The following is a 23,272-nucleotide window of genomic DNA, read 5'->3' on the forward strand; positions in this document are numbered from 1 at the left end:
CCTGACTGACTAGATACTCCAGGAACACAGAGCCTGACTGACTGGATACTCCAGGACCATAGAGCCTGACTGACTGGATACTCCAGGACCATAGAGCCTGACTGACTAGATACTCCAGGACCATAGAGCCTGACTGACTAGATACTCCAGGACTATAGAGCCTGACTGACTGGATACTCCGGGACCATAGAGCCTGACTGACTGGATACTCCAGGACCATAGAGCCTGACTGACTGGATACTCCAGGAACACAGAGCCTGACTGACTGGATACTCCAGGAACACAGAGCCTGACTAACTGGATACTCCAGGACCATAGAGCCTGACTGACTGGATACTCCAGGAACACAGAGCCTGACTGACTGGATACTCCAGGACCATAGAGCCTGACTGACTGGATACCCCAGGAACATAGAGCCTAACTGACTGGATACTCCAGGAACATAGAGCCTGACTGACTGGATACTCCAGGAACATAGAGCCTGACTGACTGGATACTCAGAACCATGGAGCCTGACTGACTAGATACTCCAGGAACACAGAGCCTGACTGACTGGATACTCCAGGACCATAGAGCCTGACTGACTGGATACTCCGGGACCATAGAGCCTGACTGACTGGATACTCCAGGACCATAGAGCCTGACTGACTGGATACTCCAGGAACATAGAGCCTGACTGACTGGATACCCCAGGAACATAGAGCCTAACTGACTGGATACTCCAGGAACATAGAGCCTGACTGACTGGATACTCCAGGAACATAGAGCCTGACTGACTGGATACTCCAGGAACATAGAGCCTGACTGACTGGATACTCCAGGAACATAGAGCCTAACTGACTGGATACTCCAGGACCATAGAGCCTGACTGACTGGATACTCCAGGACCATAGAGCCTGACTGACTGGATACTCCAGGACCATAGAGCCTGACTGACTGGATATTTAGAACCATGGAGCCTGACTGACTGGATACTCCAGGAACATAGAGCCTGACTGACTGGATAGTGCAGGAACATAGAGCCTGACTGACTGGATACTCCAGAAATATAGAGCCTGACTGACTGGATAGTGCAGTCTTAACCTTGACTGGTATTCGCAGGAACATTGTATACCCATCTGTTACCAGGGTGGGCTTTTCTCCTGACAGCATTGTTCTAGTGATAATGACATCTGATAGAGAAAGTGGAGACTGATAGAAATACAGCAATCAAAGACAGAAACCGGAGAATCAAACACTCAGACACCTTTTAAAATCAGGCTTCGGCTGTGGACAATCATGCCTATTCAATCAGACAAATTAGGACCCCCCCAAGTATACTCTACTGATAATTATAGTACGGTTTAAAAATCCATAACAAGTTCACGACAGGCACTTGAGATGTCAAGAGATAGAGGAGGAGGAGAGAGGAAGAGGAGAAGAAGTGAAGGAGAACAGAATATAACAGAGCAGAGAGGAGGAGGAGAAGAGGTGGAGGAGAAGTGGAGGAGAAGACAATATAACAGAGGACAGAGGAGGAGAAGAAGTGGAGGAGAAGAGGTGGAGAGACAGAATGAAAGATAAAGGGGTGATCCAGAGAGTGATTGAGGGGATAGAAAGTGGAAGAGGGAGAGAAAGTGAGGGAGAGGTCGACTGTAAAAGAAGCTAAAATAGAGGACTGAGAGAGTCTTTCATATTTCCATCCATATACGGTGCCTTGCGAAAGTATTCGGCCCCCTTGAACTTTGCGACCTTTTGCCACATTTCAGGCTTCAAACATAAATATATAAAACTGTATTTTTTTGTGAAGAATCAACAACAAGTGGGACACAATCATGAAGTGGAACGACATTTATTGGATATTTCAAACTTTTTTAACAAATCAAAAACTGAAAAATTGGGCGTGCAAAATTATTCAGCCCCCTTAAGTTAATACTTTGTAGCGTTGTTGTTTGCTGTGATTACAGCTGTAAGTCGCTTGGGGTATGTCTCTATCAGTTTTGCACATCGAGAGACTCGAGAGACTGACATTTTTTCCCATTCCTCCTTGCAAAACAGCTCGAGCTCAGTGAGGTTGGATGGAGAGCATTTGTGAACAGCAGTTTTCAGTTCTTTCCACAGATTCTCGATTGGATTCAGGTCTGGACTTTGACTTGGCCATTCTAACACCTGGATATGTTTATTTTTGAACCATTCCATTGTAGATTTTGCTTTATGTTTTGGATCATTGTCTTGTTGGAAGACAAATCTCCGTCCCAGTCTCAGGTCTTTTGCAGACTCCATCAGGTTTTCTTCCAGAATGGTCCTGTATTTGGCTCCATCCATCTTCCCATCAATTTTAACCATCTTCCCTGTCCCTGCTGAAGAAAAGCAGGCCCAAACCATGATGCTGCCACCACCATGTTTGACAGTGGGGATGGTGTGTTCAGTGTGATGAGCTGTGTTGCTTTTACGCCAAACATAATGTTTTGCATTGTTGCCAAAAAGTTCAATTTTGGTTTCATCTGACCAGAGCACCTTCTTCCACATGTTTGGTGTGTCTCCCAGGTGGCTTGTGGCAAACCTTAAACAACACTTTTTATGGATATCTTTAAGAAATGGCATTCTTCTTGCCACTCTTCCATAAAGGCCAGATTTGTGCAATATACGACTGATTGTTGTCCTATGGACAGAGTCTCCCACCTCAGCTGTAGATCTCTGCAGTTCATCCAGAGTGATCATGGGCCTCTTGGCTGCATCTCTGATCAGTCTTCTCCTTGTATGAGCTGAAAGTTTAGAGGGACGGTCAGGTCTTGGTAGATTTGCAGTGGTCTGATACTCCTTCCATTTCATCGCTTGCACAGTGCTCCTTGGGATGTTTAAAGCTTGGGAAATCTTTTTGTATCCAAATCCGGCTTTAAACTTCTTCACAACAGTATCTCGGACCTGCCTGGTGTGTTCCTTGTTCTTCATGATGCTCTCTGCGCTTTTAACGGACCTCTGAGACTATCACAGTGCAGGTACATTTATACGGAGACTTGATTACACACAGGTGGATTGTATTTATCATCATTAGTCATTTAGGTCAACATTGGATCATTCAGAGATCCTCACTGAACTTTGGAGAGAGTTTGCTGCACTGAAAGTAAAGGGGCTGAATAATTTTGCACGCCCAATTTTTCAGTTTTTGATTTGTTAAAAAAGTTTGAAATATCCAATAAATGTCGTTCCATTCATGATTGTGTCCCACTTGTTGTTGATTCTTCACAAAAAAATACAGTTTTATATCTTTATGTTTGAAGCCTGAAATGTGGCAAAAGGTCGCAAAGTTCAAGGGGGGCGAATACTTTCGCAAGGCACTGTAAATCTGTCTACCATTATTCAGACTCATCTTGGATGAAGAATATCTAGGATTTTCATCACGTGCACTGTAGGATCTCTTTGACAGATAGGGTCTCTTTAACAGACAGGGTCTCTTTCACAGATAGGGTCTCTTTCACAGATGGTAAATGTTCTACACTGTAGGGTCCCTTTAACCTCTATAGGATGGGTGTTTGTAAACCGGGACGGTCGTTTCTAAGGTACGCTAATTCGACTAGAATGACGTTGTAAACAGCAGCCAACTTTCCGGGACATAGACATGTCTTATATGGGCAGAAAGCTTAAATTATTTTTAATTAGCAGTAGCTATTAGCAGTAGCTATTACAGTGAAACAATACCATGCTCTGGTTTGATGGCATGATAAAAACAACTTTAATCACGGCATCTGGTTTGATACATTCACCTTTGAAGGTAAATAATGTACTTACATTCAGTAATCTTACTCTGATTTGTCATCCTGAGGGTCCCAGAGAACAAATGTTGCATAGTTTTGTTTGATAAAATCAATTTTTATGTTAAAATGTAGGAATTGGGGACTAAAGTTTGACCCCAATGTTGTATCTGGCTCCACACCCACCATGTCCGACCAAGTAGATATCTGAACGTTATTGTATAAGCTAATGATCCATCATGTATGACATTTCTGGGTGAGTGTAAACTAAAAAAATGTATTACCATAACATTTTTGTATGTTCTCTATAGTTGAAAATGTATCAATTGACCAATTCAGCACATTTGGGCAAACTCCTGGTAGACTTAACAGAAAATATTGTGCAGTAATGTAATTCTTCACTGGATCAGTCTGAAACTTTGCACACAAACTGCTACCATCTGGTGGCCAAAATCTAAATTACACCTAGTGTTACGGTTTTCTTGCGGTGAAGGAGAGTCGGACCAAAATGCGGCGTGGTTATTTAGATACATGTTTAATGAAGATGAAACACAATCAACACAAAAACAATAAATGTAAAGTGAAAACCGAAACAGCCTAAACTGGTGCAAACTAACACAGAGACAGGAACAATCACCCACGAAACACTCACAGAATATGGCTGCCTAAATATGGTTCACAATCAGAGACAACGATAAACACCTGCCTCTGATTGAGAACCACTCCAGACAGCCATAGACTTTGCTAGAAAACCCCACTAAGCCACAATCCCAATACGTACGAAAACCCCAAGACAAAACACACCACAGAAAAAACCCATGTCACACCCTGGCCTGACCAAATAAAGAAAGAAAACACAAAATACTAAGACCAGGGCGTGACACCTAGACTCCTATCTGAAAGTATGACATTTCTCTTGCATTTCAAAGATGATAGAAAAATATTTTTAAAAGCATGTTTTAATCTTTTTATCATCTCTTACCAGATCTAATGTGTTATATTCTCATAAATAAATTTCACATTTCCAGAAACTTCAATTTGTTTCATTTAAAATAGTATCAATAATATGCATATCCTTTCTTCAGGTCCTGAGTTACAGGTAGTTAGATTTGGGTATGTCATTTTAGGAGAAAATGTTTTAAAAAAAGGGTACGATCCTTATTAACAGACCATAAATGTCAGACAACCCCCTCTGCCCTTCCACTTGGTCAACCTGCTCAGGATTCCTCTGGCCTTCTCAAAAATCTGCAGAAGGTAACGTGGAACATGTAACTCACCACTGACACACACACACACACACACACACACACACACACACACACACACACACACACACACACACACACACAGACCTCACAGCCCCCACCTTCCAGGTCTAAGGGGGACCCTTCCTGTAAATCCACTGTCAAGATGGAGCTAACAAGATGCTCATTCCTAGTCAATCAATCAGTCAAATGTATTTATATAGCCCTTCTTACATCAGCTGATATCTCAAAGTGCTGTGCAGAAACTCAGCCTAAAACCCCAAACAGCAAGCAATGCAGGTGTAGAAGCACGGTGGCTGTGAAAAAACTCCCTAGAAAGGCCAGAACCTAGGAAGAAACCTAGAGAGGAACCAGAAAATGAGGGGTGGCTAGTCCTCTTCTGGCTGTGCCGGGTGGAGATTATAACAGAACATGGCCAAGATGTTCAAATGTTCATAGATGACCAGCAGGGTCAGATAATAATAATCACAGTGGTTGTAGAGGGTGCAACAGGTCAGCACCTCAGGAGTAAATGTCAGTTGGCTTTTCATAGCCGATCATTCAGAGTATCTCTACCGCACCTGCTGTCTCTAGAGAGTTGAAAACAGCAGGTCTGGGACAAGGTAGCACGTCCGGTGAACAGGTCAGGGTTCCATAGACGCAGGCAGAACAGTTGAACCTGGAGCAGCAGCACGACCAGGTGGACTGGGGACAGCAAGGAGATAGCTAGTCAGATGGCCAGACCCACATTCGCTTCAGACTCATCTCCTTAGCAGATGTTAAAGGCATCCAACTATTCTAATCAGATCGTGCTTGTCCTCTATGCTCCTTTTAAAGGAAATGTTCCTGCGTTGGCGGAGACCGCAATCACGGTAAAACGCTGTAGATAGATGCCCCCATTAGGAACAGTACCTATTCTAAGAGTCTGTCTTTTCCTGAAAGAGAAGCTGCTTAAACTCCAGTATATACTCCAACCACACCAAACCTAGTCCTCACTCCCACCTCCCTGGACAACAGATCCAAACCTAGCCCTCACTCCCACCTCCCTGGACAACATATCCAAACCTAGCCCTCACTCCCACCTCCCTGGACAACAGATCCAAACCTAGCCCTCACTTCAACCTCCCTGGACAACAGATCCAAACCTAGCCCTCCCTCCCACCTCCCTGGACAACAGATCCAAACCTAGCCCTCACTCCCATCTCCCTGGGCAACAGATCCAACCCTAGCTCTCACTCCCACCTCCCTGGACAACAGATCCAAAACCTAGCCCTCACTCCCATCTCCCTGGACAACAGATCCAAACCTAGCCCTCACTCCCACCTCCCTGGACAACAGATCCAAACCTAGCCCTCACTCCCAACTCCCTGGACAACAGATCCAAAACCTAGCCCTCACTCCCATCTCCCTGGACAACAGATCTAAACCTAGCCCTCACTCCCACCTCCCTGTACAACAGATCCAAAACCTAGCCCTCACTCCCATCTCCCTGGACAACAGATCCAACCCTAGCCCTCACTCCCACCTCCCTGGACAACAGATCCAACCCTAGCCCTCACTCCCACCTCCCTGGACAACAGATCCAAAACCTAGCCCTCACTTCAACCTCCCTGGACAACAGATCTAAACATAGCCCTCACTCCCATCTCCCTGGACAACAGATCTAAACCTAGCCCTCACTCCCATCTCCCTGGACAACAGATCCAAAACCTAGCCCTCACTCCCATCTCCCTGGACAACAGATCCAAAACCTAGCCCTCACTCCCACCACCCTGGCAAACTCACTGGATCCAAACTATGCCACAAAACGTCTCTAACCAGGACACACACATTCTGCTTCCTAGCCGTGTGTGTGTGTGTGTGTGTGTGTGTGTGTGTGTGTGTGTGTGTGTGCGTGTGTGTGCGTCTCTAACCTTTGAGGACCACCTCCAGTTCGTCTCGTAGGATGTCGAAGGTGCTGTATCGGGAGCTGGTCTCTGGGATGACGTTCTTCTTCAACCAGCCTCCACAGGCGTACTGGTAGAAGTTGTCACACGGGTCCACGTTGGCATCCATGTTCTCTAACAGACGAGACGCTGCACACAGACAAATACAGCTCATATTATACCTCTGTGTGTGTGTGTGTGTGTGTGTGTGTGTGTGTGTGTGTGTGTGTGTGTGTGTGTGTATTTACCTGACTGAGTGCAGTCCGCCGTGGTGCAGACACCATCTAAAAAGGGGAAAACAACATAAATCAGACGGGTTATTCATCAATACCAACTTAAAGAATAACTTTCTATATTTGAACACATGTTTTTTGAATGTAATAGGCATGTTATAGAAGGTTCCAGATTCTTTGTTGTCCGGTCTAGCAGCAGGCTACACAGAGAACAGCTGGATAGGGAAAACAGCTCAAATCGGACAAAATTGAATTTAACGTTACAGATGATTACACGGGTCTCGGTATAGTGATACATACGGGTCTCGGTATAGTGATACATACGGGTCTCGGTATAGTGATACGGGTCTCAGTATAGTGATACATACGGGTCTCGGTATAATGATACGGGTCTCGGTATAGTGATACGGGTCTCGGTATAGTGATACGGGTCTCGGTATAGTGATACATACGGGTCTCGGTATAGTGATACGGGTCTCGGTATAGTGATACGGGTCAGAAGAGGACTGGCCACCCCACATAGCCTGGTTCCTCTCTAGGTTTCTTCCTAGGTTTTGGCCTTTCTAGGGATTTTTTCCTAGCCACCGTGCTTCTACACCTGCATTGCTTGCTGTATGGGGTTTTAGGCTGGGTTTCTGTACAGCACTTTGAGATATCAGCTGATGTACGAAGGGCTATATAAATACGTTTGATTTGATTTGATTTGATGAGGTGTGCACTGTCGACCACGCCCCCTGACTTTGAGAAGCTCCGACGCGACATGCATCAAGCCACACCCATCTCATTAGTGGTGGTAAGGTAAGAGGCATTATGTCAGACTAATTTGCAATTGACTGTCATAGCCCCACATTAAAAATATGTGATGATGAGTTGAGAAGACAATCAGAAATACTGTTAGAATGTTTTGCCATAGGCCCAAATAAAAAAAAAGCTAATTACATAATTTCTTTTCACATGGTTGGGGTCATCGAAAACTTTCAGATATCAAAATGGGGTCGTAGGCCAAAATAGTTTGGGAACCCCTGCCATAACGAGAGGCAAACACACACACACACACACACACACACACACACAGTGACACACATACACAAACAGTGGGGCGCAGAGGCTCCAGCCTGCTGTGACTGTTTAAAGATCTATCCACTATAATAGGGGGAAACAGGGGAAATGGTTTTTCAGGACTTCTGGTGGTACAAATGTTACCTGGAGGAAAATGGGGGAGGGTAATGCTTTTTGATTTCAGTATGGGAGTGGGTTTAGTGGGGTTTTTTTTTTTAGTCCAGAGGAGGGTCATGTAATTTGTAATTGATTAACAAACCTAATGCAATGTAGATCCTCATCGCATACAGTTGAAGTCGGAAGTTTACATACACCTTAGCGAAATACATTTAAACTCAGTTTTTCACGATTCCTGACATTTAATCCTAGTAAAAATGTCCCTGTCTTAGGTCAGTTAGGATCACCACTTTATTTTAAGAATGTAAAATGTCAGAATAATAGTAGAGAACGATGTATTTCTTTCATTACATTCCCAGTGGGTCCGAAGTTTACATACATTCAATCAGTATTTGGTAGCATTGCCTTTATATTGTTTAAACTTGGGTCAAACATTTTGGGGAGCCTTACACAAGTTTCCCACAATAACTTGGGTGAATTGTGGCGGAGTCAGGTTTGTAGGCCTCCTTGCTCGCATGCGCTTTTTCAGTTCTGTCCTAATATGTTCTATAGGATTGAGGTCAGGGCTCTGTGATGGCCACTCCAATACCTGGACTTTGTTGTCCTTAAGCCATTTTGCCACAACTTTGGAAGTATGCTTGGGGTCATTGTCCATTTGGAAGACCCATTTGCGACCAAGCTTTAACTTCCTGATGACTTGAGATGTTGCTTCAATGTATCCACGTAATTTTCCCCCTCATGATGCCATCTACTTTGTGAAGTGCACCAGTCCCTCCTGCAGCAAAGCACCTCCATGACATGATGCTGCCACCCCCGTGCTTCACGGTTGGGATGGTGTCCTTCAGCTTGCAAGCCTCCCCCTTTTCCTCCAAACATAACAATGGTCATTATGGCCAAACAGGTCTATTTTTGTTTCATCAGACCAGAGGACATTTCTCCAAAAAGTACAATCTTTGTCCCCATGTGCAGTTGCAAACCATAGTCTGGCTTTTTTTATGGAGGTTTTGGAGCAGTGGCTTCTTCCTTGCTGAGCGGCCTTCAGGTTATGTTGATAAAGGACTCATTTTACTGTGGATATAGATACTTTTGTACCTGTTTCCTCCAGCATCTTCACAAGGTCTTTTGTTGCTGTTCTGAGATTGATTTGCACTTTTCGCACCAAAGTACGTTCATCTCTAGGAGACAGAACACATCTCCTTCCTGAGCGGTATGACGACTGCATGGTCCCATGGTATTTATACTTGCGTGCTATTGTTTGTACAGATGAACGTGGTACCTTCAAGCGTTTGGAAATGTCTCCCTGTGACGAACCAAACTTGTAAAGGTCTACAATGTTTTTTCTGAGGTCATGGCTGATTTCTTTTGATTTTCCCATGATGTCAAGCAAAGTGGCACTGAGTTTGAAGGTAGGCCTTGAAATACATCCACAGGTACACTTCCAATTGAGTCAAATCATGTCAATTAGCCTATCAGAAGCTTCTAAAGCCATGACATAATTTACTGGAATTTTCCAAGCTGTTTAAAGGCACAGTCAACTTAGTGTATGTAAACTTCTGATCCACTGGATTTGTGATACATTGAGTTATAAGTGAAATAATCTGTCTGTAAACACTTGTTGGAAAAATTACTTGTATCATGCACAAAGTAGATGTCCTAATTAACTAACTAGTTTGTGAACAAGAAATTTGTGGAGTGGTTGAAAAATGAGTTTTAATGACTCCAACCTAATTGTATGTAAACTTCCGACTTCAACTGTATATCACTCCAGTGTAAATTGCTCAATTGTAATTACTTCACCACTATTGGACTATTTATGGCCTTACCTCCTTACTTCATTTGCACACACTGTATATAGACTTGTTCTACCGTGTTATTGACTGCATGTTTGTTTATTCCATGTGTAACTCTGTGTTGTTGTTTTTGTTGCACTGCTTTGCTTTATCTTGGCCAGGTCACAGTTGTAAATGAGAACTTGTTCTCAACTTGACTATCTGTTTAAATAAAGGTGAAATAAATAAATAAATAAATAAATAAAATCTAAAAGTTATAGTTTCGGCGGGTGTCAGAAATATTGAAGCTATTTTCGCAAACAAAAATGTTCATTGTAGTGCTGGTGAGCAAAAGGGCTGAGTTTTGATGAATGAAGCTGTTGTGGGTGTGTCGAGGCTTGGCCCCTAACTGGCCAATCAGAACGTGCTCCATGACTAAATATGTGGTTGCTTCAAGTTGGGTATGTACGGTCTTATATTTATTTCTTTGGAATCAACTCCAATTCCAATGTTAGTCTGTTATAGTTTGTTAAATAGCTTACAGAAACGAAATAACAAAATGTAGACCCATCCCATCTTTGCTATGTTAACTTGAACCTGTTTACAGTCAACATTGTTCTAACTTGAACCTGTTTACAGTCAACATTGTTCTAACTTGAACCTGTTTACAGTCAACATTGTTCTAACTTGAACCTGTTTACAGTCAAACATTGTTCTAACTTGAACCTGTTTACAGTCAAACATTGTTCTAACTTGAACCTGTTTACAGTCAACATTGTTCTAACTTGAACCTGTTTACAGTCAACAGTGTTCCAAGTAATTTCATGGCATCCATGTTGAAATAAATACATATCATTCCCACTAATATTGGGGCTATGCCTGCTGTAAATTGCAATATGGCTGAGCATGGACATGCCAAACGCAAGATACATTTCAATATCGATATAGGCCTAAAAAGAACGCGAATAATTACAATCAAATTCTAAACAAAACCAAATCAAATCAAATCAAATTTTATTTGTCACATACACATGGTTAGCAGATGTTAATGCGAGTGTAGCGAAATGCTTGTGCTTCTAGTTCCGACAATGCAGTAATAACCAACAAGTAATCTAACTAACAATTCCAAAACTACTGTCTTGTACACAGTGTAAGGGGATAAAGAATATGTACATAAGGATATATGAACGAATCAATAACTGTTATGATTTACACACATGCAAACGTTTCACAAAGATCCAAAATAAAGAGAAAGGGAGAATGTCCACTCACCGTTTATACTACTCCCAAATACGATGTTTTATATGCGTATTGGAACCATCATTCAGATCGCATTCTCAATCAAACCAGAACAGTGTGAATCATTATAACACATTTGGTTTGAATACAATTCTATGTCAACAACAACAACAACAATAAATACATGTAAAATGTAATGATATCATAATATCGTCAGGATAAAATAAATGCTGTTGAACCAGCCCTGACCTCGGGTCGGGTAAGGGTAGCCTACTGGGGGATATGATGTGAAACAGGAAAGAAGCAATTATTAAATGAAAATAACTTCTAAATACAGGATTACCGGTATTCGCCAAGGTTCTCATCTCTCGCTTCATGATGGGCATGAAAACATGTCGCCTACATCATGAATGGTGTATTACGCGCGTCCAAATAATGGCTAGAATAATGTAGGCCAAGCTACAATACATAGATAAAAATGGAATGTCAGCTCACGGTTTTGCTCCTCTCAAACTTGATCTTTTAATAAAGCTTTGGAGATTAAGATTAATTTCCAAGCGGTCTCATGAGCCAAACCCTTTATTGATAGTCTTGATTAGCCTGGTCAGGACAAAAAGAAAACAGCCTTCATTAAGCGAAGGGAAGGCTATGCTTGGTTTTAAAACAAAATGGGGTAAAAACAAGATTTTTTTATGTTTCTAAATACAAAGTATACGTGCACCAAACGCACATTACTCTTGTTCCATGCGCATATAGGCAGTGTGCATCACGGCTGGATAGGCTGCGTTTCCGCAGTCAAAATTCATGCCTTAAAACTACTTAAGGTATAAGGGGCAACATTTTCACTCTTGTATAAATAGCGTGCCCAATTTCAACTTCCTGCTACTCATGCCAAGAATATAGGATATGCATATTATTAGTATGGATATGGATAGAAAACACTCTGAAGTTTCTAAAACTGTTTGAATCATGTCTGTGAGTATAACAGAACTTATGTAGCAGGCAAAACCCAGAGGACTAACCTTTCAGAATCTTTTTTTTTGAGGTCTCTGTCTATTCACTGAGTTCTCATTGGGAAACAATATTTCTTAGGAACTTGTTTTCAGTTCCTACCGCTTCCACTGGATGTCACCAGTCTTTGGAATTTGGTTGAGGTTATTCATTTGTGCAATGAAGAAGTACGGCTATCTAGGAACTGCGTAACACTGTTGAGAGTTGTGCAAGACTTGAAAAGTAGCTTGGTTTGTTGTCTTCCTGTATTGAACACAGATAGACCCATCTTCAATTTAAAAATACCTAAAGTTGTATTACTAAAGTAGTTTGAAATGTTTTGGCAAAGTTTACAGGCAACTTTTGAAATATTTTGTAGTGACGTTGGGCAAATAATCGAACAAAATGACCATTTGTGATGTTTATGGGACATATTGGAGTGCCAACAAAAGAAGCTTGTCGAAGGTAAGGCATGTTTTATATTTTATTTCTGCGTTTTGTGTAGCGCCTGCAGGGTAGAAATATGCTACCCTCTTTGTTTACTGTTGTGCTATCATCAGATAATAGCTTCTTATGCTTTCGCCGAAAAGCCTTTTAAAAATCTGACATGTTGGCTGGATTCACAACGAGTGTAGCTTTAATTTAGTATCTTACATGTGTGATTTAATGAAAGATAGTAATGAGCCCTGGACAACAAAAAAATGCAAGAGAGCGCGAAGACAAAAAAGGAGGACCGGAGGTTAGCTTGCTACTGCTATAATTGATTTTAATAAACACAATAAGCCAGAGTCTAGTAAATTATATAACTGTCGTTACTATGAAGAGGCAGCTGCGAAGATCGACAGCGCGTTTGTGCTGAAAGTCGGATAACTCGAGAAGTCCTAATTTATTTAAACAGTCTTAATTTTAATTTGACTAGGCTACTAATAACAAGAGGGAATTGTGTTGGAACCTATTTATTAATATTCAATAAATAAGAGGTCGGTCTACCTGTTTTGACAGACAAAATTATAGTCTACTATTCATAGATGTTATTGGCCAATTCCTTAATAAGTCACCCTGCACGCTTGTACAGTATATGCAAAAGTATGTGGACACCCCTTAAAATTGAGCAGTCATTTCAGCCACACCCATTGCTGACTGGTGTGTAAAATTGAGCACACAGCCTTGCAATCTCCATAGACAGAGCTTCCCCGGTCAACTGTAAGTGCTGTTATTGTGAAGAGGAAACGACGAGGAGCAAAACAACGACTCAGCCGCAAAGTGGTAGGCCAACACAAGCTCACGGAATGGGGCCGCTGAATGCTGAAGCGCATAGCGTGTAAAAAATGATCTGTCATCGGTTGCATCATTCACTACCGAGTTCCAAACTGCCTCTGGAAGCAACACTCACTACCGAGTTCCAAACTGCCTCTGGAAGCAACACTCACTACCGAGTTCCAAACTGCCTCTGAAAGCAACACTCACTACCGAGTTCCAAACTGCCTCTGGAAACAACACTCACTACCGAGTTCCAAACTGCCTCTGGAAACAACACTCACTACCGAGTTCCAAACTGCCTCTGGAAACAACACTCACTACCGAGTTCCAAACTGCCTCTGGAAGCTTACGTCAGCACAAGAACTGTTAGTCTGGAGCTTCATGAAATGGGTTTCTATGACCGAGCAGTTGAACACAAGTTTTATCTCAATCTCTTCATTCAAAGACCCAATCATAGACACTCTTAACTGACAGTTGTGGCTGCTTTGTGTGATCTATTGTTGTCTCTACCTTCTTACCCTTTGTGCTGTTGTCTGTGCCCAATAATGTTTGTACCATGTTTTGTGCTGCTACCATGTTGTGTTGCTACCATGCTGTGTTGTCTTAGGTCTCTCTTTATGTAGTGTTGTCTCTCTTGTTGTGATATGTGTTTTGTCCTATATTTATATTTTATTTATTTTTTATTTTTAATCCCAGGCCCCGTCCTTGCAGGTGGCCTTTTGACGTTTGGTAGGCCGTCATTGTAAATAAGAATTTCTGTGCTTCCAACTTTGTGGCAACAGTTTGAGGAAGGCACTTTCCTGTTTCAGCATGACAATGCCCCCGTACACAAAGCAAGGTCCATACAGAAATGGTTTGTCGAGATCGGTGTGGAAGAACGTGTCTGGCCTGCACAGAGCCCTGACCTCAACCCCATCGAACACCTTTGGGATGAATTGGAACGCCAACTGCGAGCCAGGCCTAATCACCCAACATCAGTATCCGACTTCAGTAATGCTCTTGTGGCTGAATGGAAGCAAGTCCCCCGCAGCAATGTTCCAACATCTAGTGGAAAGCCTAGAAAGTGGAGGCTGTTATAGCAGCAAAGGGGGGACCAACTCTATATTAATGCCCATGAGTTTGGAATGACATGTTCGATGAGCAGGTGTCCACATACTTTTGGTCATTTCATTTATTTTATCTAACATGTCCAGGAAATGCATGATTGATATTTTGATGAGCAGCCTGTCAAATAATTATCAGATTAAGTTTTTGGCTCTTCAGAGAATTTGCCGCTATTTTTGTGCATATTGACTTATAGCCTATATTATAATATTAGTGGGAACTCAAAACCCTTAGCTAGATTGCTAACTCTAAATATGATATCGTTGCTTTACAGCCATGTTGGCTAATTGATGAATCTATCAGTAAATGTAGGCTAATGTCCTACAAAAACATTGCAGTGCAAGGCTACCTATTCACTGCAAACGGTGCACTCTGTTCAAAACCATGCTAGACTACAGACATGCTAGGCTACAGACATGCTAGGCTACAGACATGCTAGGCTACAGACATGCTAGGCTACAGACATGCTAGACTACAGACATGCTAGGCTACAGACATGCTAGGCTACAGACATGCTAGGCTACAGACATGCTAGACTACAGACATGCTGGGCTACAGACATGCTAGGCTACAGACATGCTAGAGTACAGACATGCTAGGTTACAGACATGCTAGGCTACAGACATGCTAGGCTACAGACATGCTAGACTACAGACATGCTAGGCTACAGACATGCTAGGCTACAGACATGCTAGGCTACAGACATGCTAGACTACAGACATGCTGGGCTACAGACATGCTAGGCTACATACATGCTACACTACAGTCATGCTAGGCTACAGACATGCTAGGCTACAGACATGCTAGGCTACAGACATGCTAGGCTACAGACATGCTACACTACAGACATGCTAGGCTACAGACATGCTAGGCTACAGACATGCTAGACTACAGACATGCTAGGTTACAGACATGCTAGACTACAGACATGCTAGGCTACAGACATGCTAGACTACAGACATGCTGGGCTACAGACATGCTAGACTACAGACATGCTAGGCTACAGACATGCTACACTACAGACATGCTAGGCTACAGACATGCTAGGCTACAGACATGCTAGGCTACAGACATGCTAGGCTAGACATGCTAGGCTACAGACATGCTAGACTACAGCCTACAGAACAACAGTAGATGCATTTTGAAAATGGTATTTTTCCAGGCAAATTGCATTTGAGCAAAGGTCATATGCTTGTGCTTGTCATAATGCATCTCTCCTTCCTCTGTGACCACAGTGGGGAGAGGGAGCGAGAGTGGCTCAGTCACACAGCAGCAGACAGTGAAACAGAGACAAGCAGATACTTTCATAGCAGGAATCAACATTATGAATAGGCTATTACCGTTGACCAAATAATGGTTCTAGAACATTCTACAGGAACGTTGTGTAGCAACAATTATCCAAATGCGCAAAAACTCTTCAATAAGAAGGCAACATCGGAGTGTGTCATTTTCGGTTTATCAGAGACTTGTCAGAACCTGGCTTTGGGATGCAGGGTGGGGGGGGGGAGTGAGAGCGAGATGACAAATTCAACGACAGCCTACTTTTCTATATTCAAGGGGAGAGAGAGAGAAAAACATATCTAGACTGTTATTTTACTATTAAACTCAATACTAGTGTTGTTTTCAATTTGTAAAGTAGTTTGTGCTTCTTAATCAGGCAAAGCTGAATAGTAGGCTGGTGACTGATGGCTACGGGTGATGTGTAGCCTATGATCGGAGCCTCCCTGCCCACACTCATGGCCTGCTCCCCCATAGCTCCTGATGTAGGCAGCGTGTCCCGGGTGTGGAGCCTCCCTTTTCCACACTCATGGCCTGCTCCCCTGTAGCTCCTGATGTAGGCAGCGTGTTCTGGGTGTGGAGCGTCCCTTTTCCACACTCATGGCCTGCTCCCCCGTAGCTCTTGATGTAGGCAGCGTGTTCCGGGTGTGGAGCGTCCCTTTTCCACACTCATGGCCTGCTCCCCTGTAGCTCCTGATGTAGGCAGCGTGTTCCGGGTGTGGAGCGTCCCTTTTCCACACTCATGGCCTTCTCCCCTGTAGCTCCTGATGTAGGCTGCGTGTCCCGGGTGTGGAGCGTCCATTTTCCACACCGACAGAACAGAACCCTCGCTGCTCTGCGCTCCCGTTCTGATTATCATTGTAGCCTATCCAGTCCAAGTGCAAATAGGCACGAGAAGGCGGTCCGAGTCACCCAATGGTCAAGTCTGAGTCTGAGTGCAGTCGGACTCGAGTACTACAACACTGGGAAACAGTACTGCAGGTAAGACAGTAGTAGTCAGTAGTATAACTTTACTGCAGGAAACAGTACTGCTGGTCAGACAGTAGTAGTCAGTAGTCTAATTTTACTGAAGGAAACAGTACTGCTGGTCAGACAGTAGTAGTCAGTAGTATAACTTTACTGAAGGAAACAGTACTGCTGGTCAGACAGTAGTAGTCAGTAGTATAACATTACAACAGGAAACAGTACTGCTGGTCAGACAGTAGTAGTCAGTAGTATAACTTTACTGAAGGAAACAGTACTGCTGGTCAGACAGTAGTAGTCACTAGTATAACTTTACTGAAGGAAACAGTACTACTGGTCAGACAGTAGTAGTCAGTAGTATAACTTTACTGAAGGAAACAGTACTGCTGGTCAGACAGTAGTAGTCACTAGTATAACTTTACTGAAGGAAACAGTACTACTGGTCAGACAGTAGTAGTCACTAGTATAACTTTACTGAAGGAAACAGTACTGCTGGTCAGACAGTAGTAGTCAGTAGTATAACTTTACTGAAGGAAACAGTACTACTGGTCAGACAGTAGTAGTCAGTAGTATAACTTTACTGAAGGAAACAGTACTGCTGGTCAGACAGTAGTAGTCAGTAGTATAACATTACAACAGGAAACAGTACTGCTGGTCAGACAGTAGTAGTCAGTAGTATAACTTTACTGAAGGAAACAGTACTACTGGTCAGACAGTAGTAGTCAGTAGTATAACTTTACTGAAGGAAACAGTACTGCTGGTCAGACAGTAGTAGTCACTAGTATAACTTTACTGAAGGAAACAGTACTACTGGTCAGACAGTAGTAGTCACTAGTATAACTTTACTGAAGGAAACAGTACTGCTGGTCAGACAGTAGTAGTCAGTAGTATAACTTTACTGAAGGAAACAGTACTACTGGTCAGACAGTAGTAGTCAGTAGTATAACTTTACTGAAGGAAACAGTACTGCTGGTCAGACAGTAGTAGTCAGTAGTATAACATTACAACAGGAAACAGTACTGCTGGTCAGACAGTAGTAGTCAGTAGTATAACTTTACTGCAGGAAACAGTACTGCTGGTCAGACAGTAGTAGTCAGTAGTATAACTTTACTGAAGGAAACAGTACTACTGGTCAGACAGTAGTAGTCAGTAGTATAACTTTACTGCAGGAAACAGTACTACTGGTCAGACAGCAGTAGCCTCAAAGCACTTGAGAGACAGTGACCTATGCTATAGGAAAAACCCTTTCATTCAGAGGCGTCAAACATACTGTTGTTCTATTCTCTATGTTTTTGTTCCTTTTTCACCAATAGGAACACTTTAATAGGGGACCCAATCGGGTGGCTCGAGTCCAAAAACGAACAAACTAAAATATTGAAAAAAGTTTTTTTTGGGGGGGTGGGGGGGACAAAGTCAATATACTTGAATAAAATGATTAAAACCAAATGGAAACTGTGTGAAAATGATAATGGACCTACATTCAAACAGTTTCTAGACTTTAATAATAATTGATAATCATTGGGACAGTCAGGGAGCATAAAAAAAATCCCTAAAACAATGGATATAGGAATTTTGGCAAATTCTGACGGTTAGCTAGCCTTTTTAGCTTCCCACATCGCCAAGTGAAATAATCTGATTCATAATTAAACAATATGCCATGACAACTATTCAATGTATTCTCTCCCATATCAGCTAAAAGTAGAATGTCATCATTTGGAACAGAGGGGGAAAAAAGCACATGGCTCTCTGTTTTTACGTTTCAAAATAGCCGACAATAACATTATCACTTCTTAACGAAGACTCTTCTTTTGGGGAGGATTCTAGTAAGGATACAATATCGTTTGGTTTATTGTGTGAGCAGTCGCTGAGATTACATTTGGTTATCAATGCAAAACAGGTTGCTTATTTAATGCCAAGCTAAACCAAGACAGCAATCTTGAAAAGTGATTTTGATTAGATTTCCACACCAGCAAGTAAAATATTCAGATTTATAATGAAATAATATTTAATATAGAATAATATTATTCTACTTGCCAGTGTATCCTACAACATTATCCCAGTTTGATATGCAGCTTGAATATATTCACTCCCATATCAGCTAAAAATACAATCATATCATGTTTTGTTCGAGGAGAAAAAGCCCATATCTCGCAGCTGTTTTCATCAATAGCCTGGAATCACTAGATTGTACTTCTAAACAAAATATCCTTTGGGGAGAATTGTAATAAGGCTGTTGTTTGGTGTATTGTTTGAACAGTCGCTGAGATTATTTTGGGTTGTCAATGCAAAATAGGCTATTTTGATGCATAACCTATAGCCTATAGATCAGATCAATGAACGATGCGAGCTTCATTGCCTACACAACACTGCCCCCCCGTCCCCCCCCGTCCCCCCTCCGTCCATCCGTCTATGCAAGGAATGATAGGACGCGTTATAATTTCCACGTGACACGGGAGTACGTCAAATGTGTCAGAGCACACTACAGTACAAGGAACCATCCCTCTTGTGATGAAAAAAACGACACTACGCTCTGAATCGTCCATCGCCATAAGGTTTAAATTAGCATTAAGTAGACCTTCTGCCATAGAGCCTACAGTACATCAATCATAGCTCCTGGAATCTCTGATCCCCAAAGGGCCATAAAGGGAAGTCTCTATGGACTGAAATTGAACTTTATACTCAGCAATAAAAACCTTTACAAACTTGGCCATTAATCAAATCAAATTGTATTAGTCACATGCGCCGAATACAACAGTGAAATGCTTCCCAACGGCCCTTTCCATACTGTGTCCCCCTGTACTGACCCTCCAAAAACAACACTCACAAGTCCTCTAGCAAACTGTTGAAAGCCCTGTTCCTTTAGTGGAGTGGGGTATACACGCTTCAACGCTCCCCTTGAGCTGACAAACGTTAACGCGGGGCAATCTGCAGTTTGAACAATAACAACGGCGGTCACCGCCACTGTTTGGGTAAAAAGCTGTGGGATGGGGGCTGGAGAAGTGTAAACCACTCTCAGAGTTATGGATGCAATGACTGACCATCCATGGTTTCAAAATGATTTTTAAATCACGTTTTGAGGCTATTCAGAGTTTGCAATTTGAAAATGTTTAATAAAAAACCATCTTATCTTTTGAGTTCCGATGAGGAACGACAGTTGACCTAAGCTATTTGAGTTCCGATGAGGAACGACAGTTGACCTAAGCTATTTGAGTTCCGATGAGGGACGACAGTTGACCTAAGCTATTTGAGTTCCGATGAGGAACGACAGTTGACTTAAGCTATTTGAGTTCCGATGAGGAACGACAGTTGACCTAAGCTATTTGAGTTCCGATGAGGAACGACAGTTGACTTAAGCTATTTGAGTTCCGATGAGGAACGACAGTTGACCTAAGCTATTTGAGTTCCGATGAGGAACGACAGTTGACTTAAGCTATTTGAGTTCCGATGAGGAACGACAGTTGACCTAAGCTATTTGAGTTCCGATGAGGAACGACAGTTGACTTAAGCTATTTGAGTTCCGATGAGGAACGACAGTTGACCTAAGCTATTTGAGTTCCGATGAGGAACGACAGTTGACCTAAGCTATTTGAGTTCCGATGAGGAACGACAGTTGACCTAAGCTATTTGAGTTCCGATGAGGAACGACAGTTGACTTAAGCTATTTGAGTTCCGATGAGGAACGACAGTTGACCTAAGCTATTTGAGTTCCGATGAGGAACGACAGTTGACCTAAGCTATTTGAGTTCCGCTGAGGAACGACAGTTGACTTAAGCTATTTGAGTTCCGATGAGGAACGACAGTTGACCTAAGCTATTTGAGTTCCGATGAGGAACGACAGTTGACCTAAGCTATTTGAGTTCCGATGAGGAACGACAGTTGACCTAAGCTATTTGAGTTCCGATGAGGAACGACAGTTGACCTAAGCTATTTGAGTTCCGATGAGGAACGACAGTTGACCTAAGCTATTTGAGTTCCGATGAGGAACGACAGTTGACCTAAGCTATTTGAGTTCCGATGAGGAACGACAGTTGACTTAAGCTATTTGAGTTCCGATGAGGGATGACAGTTGACCTAAGCTATTTGAGTTCCGATGAGGAACGACAGTTGACCTAAGCTATTTGAGTTCCGATGAGGAACGACAGTTGACCTAAGCTATTTGAGTTCCGATGAGGAACGACAGTTGACCTAAGCTATTTGAGTTCCGATGAGGAACGACAGTTGACCTAAGCTATTTGAGTTCCGATGAGGAACGACAGTTGACCTAAGCTATTTGAGTTCCGATGAGGGACGACAGTTGACCTAAGCTATTTGAGTTCCGATGAGGAACGACAGTTGACCTAAGCTATTTGAGTTCCGATGAGGAACGACAGTTGACCTAAGCTATTTGAGTTCCGATGAGGGACGACAGTTGACCTAAGCTATTTGAGTTCCGATGAGGAACGACAGTTGACTTAAGCTATTTGAGTTCCGATGAGGGACGACAGTTGACCTAAGCTATTTGAGTTCCGATGAGGAACGACAGTTGACCTAAGCTATTTGAGTTCCGATGAGGAACGACAGTTGACCTAAGCTATTTGAGTTCCGATGAGGAACGACAGTTGACCTAAGCTATTTGAGTTCCGATGAGGAACGACAGTTGACCTAAGCTATTTGAGTTCCGATGAGGGACGACAGTTGACCTAAGCTATTTGAGTTCCGATGAGGAACGACAGTTGACCTAAGCTATTTGAGTTCCGATGAGGGACGACAGTTGACCTAAGCTATTTGAGTTCCGATGAGGAACGACAGTTGACTTAAGCTATTTGAGTTCCGATGAGGAACGACAGTTGACCTAAGCTATTTGAGTTCCGATGAGGAACGACAGTTGACTTAAGCTATTTGAGTTCCGATGAGGAACGACAGTTGACCTAAGCTATTTGAGTTCCGATGAGGAACGACAGTTGACTTAAGCTATTTGAGTTCCGATGAGGAACGACAGTTGACCTAAGCTATTTGAGTTCCGATGAGGAACGACAGTTGACCTAAGCTATTTGAATTCCGATGAGGAACGACAGTTGACCTAAGCTATTTGAGTTCCGATGAAAAACGACAGTTGACCTAAGCTATTTGAGTTCCGATGAGGAACGACAGTTGACCTAAGCTATTTGAGTTCCAATGAGGCACGACAGTTGACCTAAGCTATTTGAGTTCCGATGAGGAACGACAGTTGACCTAAGCTATTTGAGTTCCGATGAGGGACGACAGTTGACCTAAGCTATTTGAGTTCCGATGAGGAACGACAGTTGACCTAAGCTATTTGAGTTCCGATGAGGGACGACAGTTGACCTAAGCTATTTGAGTTCCGATGAGGAACGACAGTTGACTTAAGCTATTTGAGTTCCGATGAGGAACGACAGTTGACCTAAGCTATTTGAGTTCCGATGAGGAACGACAGTTGACTTAAGCTATTTGAGTTCCGATGAGGAACGACAGTTGACCTAAGCTATTTGAGTTCCGATGAGGAACGACAGTTGACTTAAGCTATTTGAGTTCCGATGAGGAACGACAGTTGACCTAAGCTATTTGAGTTCCGATGAGGAACGACAGTTGACCTAAGCTATTTGAATTCCGATGAGGAACGACAGTTGACCTAAGCTATTTGAGTTCCGATGAAAAACGACAGTTGACCTAAGCTATTTGAGTTCCGATGAGGGACGACAGTTGACCTAAGCTATTTGAGTTCCGATGAGGAACGACAGTTGACCTAAGCTATTTGAGTTCCGATGAGGGACGACAGTTGACCTAAGCTATTTGAGTTCCGATGAGGAACGACAGTTGACTTAAGCTATTTGAGTTCCGATGAGGAACGACAGTTGACCTAAGCTATTTGAGTTCCGATGAGGAACGACAGTTGACTTAAGCTATTTGAGTTCCGATGAGGAACGACAGTTGACCTAAGCTATTTGAGTTCCGATGAGGAACGACAGTTGACCTAAGCTATTTGAGTTCCGATGAGGAACGACAGTTGACCTAAGCTATTTGAGTTCCGATGAGGAACGACAGTTGACCTAAGCTATTTGAGTTCCGATGAGGGACGACAGTTGACCTAAGCTATTTGAGTTCCGATGAGGAACGACAGTTGACTTAAGCTATTTGAGTTCCGATGAGGGACGACAGTTGACCTAAGCTATTTGAGTTCCGATGAGGAACGACAGTTGACCTAAGCTATTTGAGTTCCGATGAGGAACGACAGTTGACCTAAGCTATTTGAGTTCCGATGAGGAACGACAGTTGACCTAAGCTATTTGAGTTCCGATGAGGAACGACAGTTGACCTAAGCTATTTGAGTTCCGATGAGGGACGACAGTTGACCTAAGCTAT

The 23,272-nt window shown here is 42.7% G+C and overlaps 1 protein-coding gene across 2 annotated transcripts in view; it reads right to left on the reverse strand.

The window, feature by feature from the left end:
- LOC110503425 (neprilysin-like) overlaps window positions 1-23,272 on the reverse strand; it is a 181,203-nt gene that overhangs the window by 127,570 nt on the left and 30,361 nt on the right. For both annotated transcript variants that reach the window (XM_036961850.1, XM_036961849.1), the window contains exons 3-4: window positions 7,149-7,184; window positions 6,889-7,050 (exon numbers count right to left, since the gene is read on the reverse strand). In XM_036961850.1, the coding sequence (XP_036817745.1) occupies window positions 6,889-7,050; window positions 7,149-7,184 (198 nt within the window). The remainder of the gene's footprint in view (window positions 1-6,888; window positions 7,051-7,148; window positions 7,185-23,272) is intronic.

Source organism: Oncorhynchus mykiss, chromosome 24 (assembly GCF_013265735.2).
Source record: "Oncorhynchus mykiss isolate Arlee chromosome 24, USDA_OmykA_1.1, whole genome shotgun sequence".
Taxonomy (NCBI): domain Eukaryota; kingdom Metazoa; phylum Chordata; class Actinopteri; order Salmoniformes; family Salmonidae; genus Oncorhynchus; species Oncorhynchus mykiss.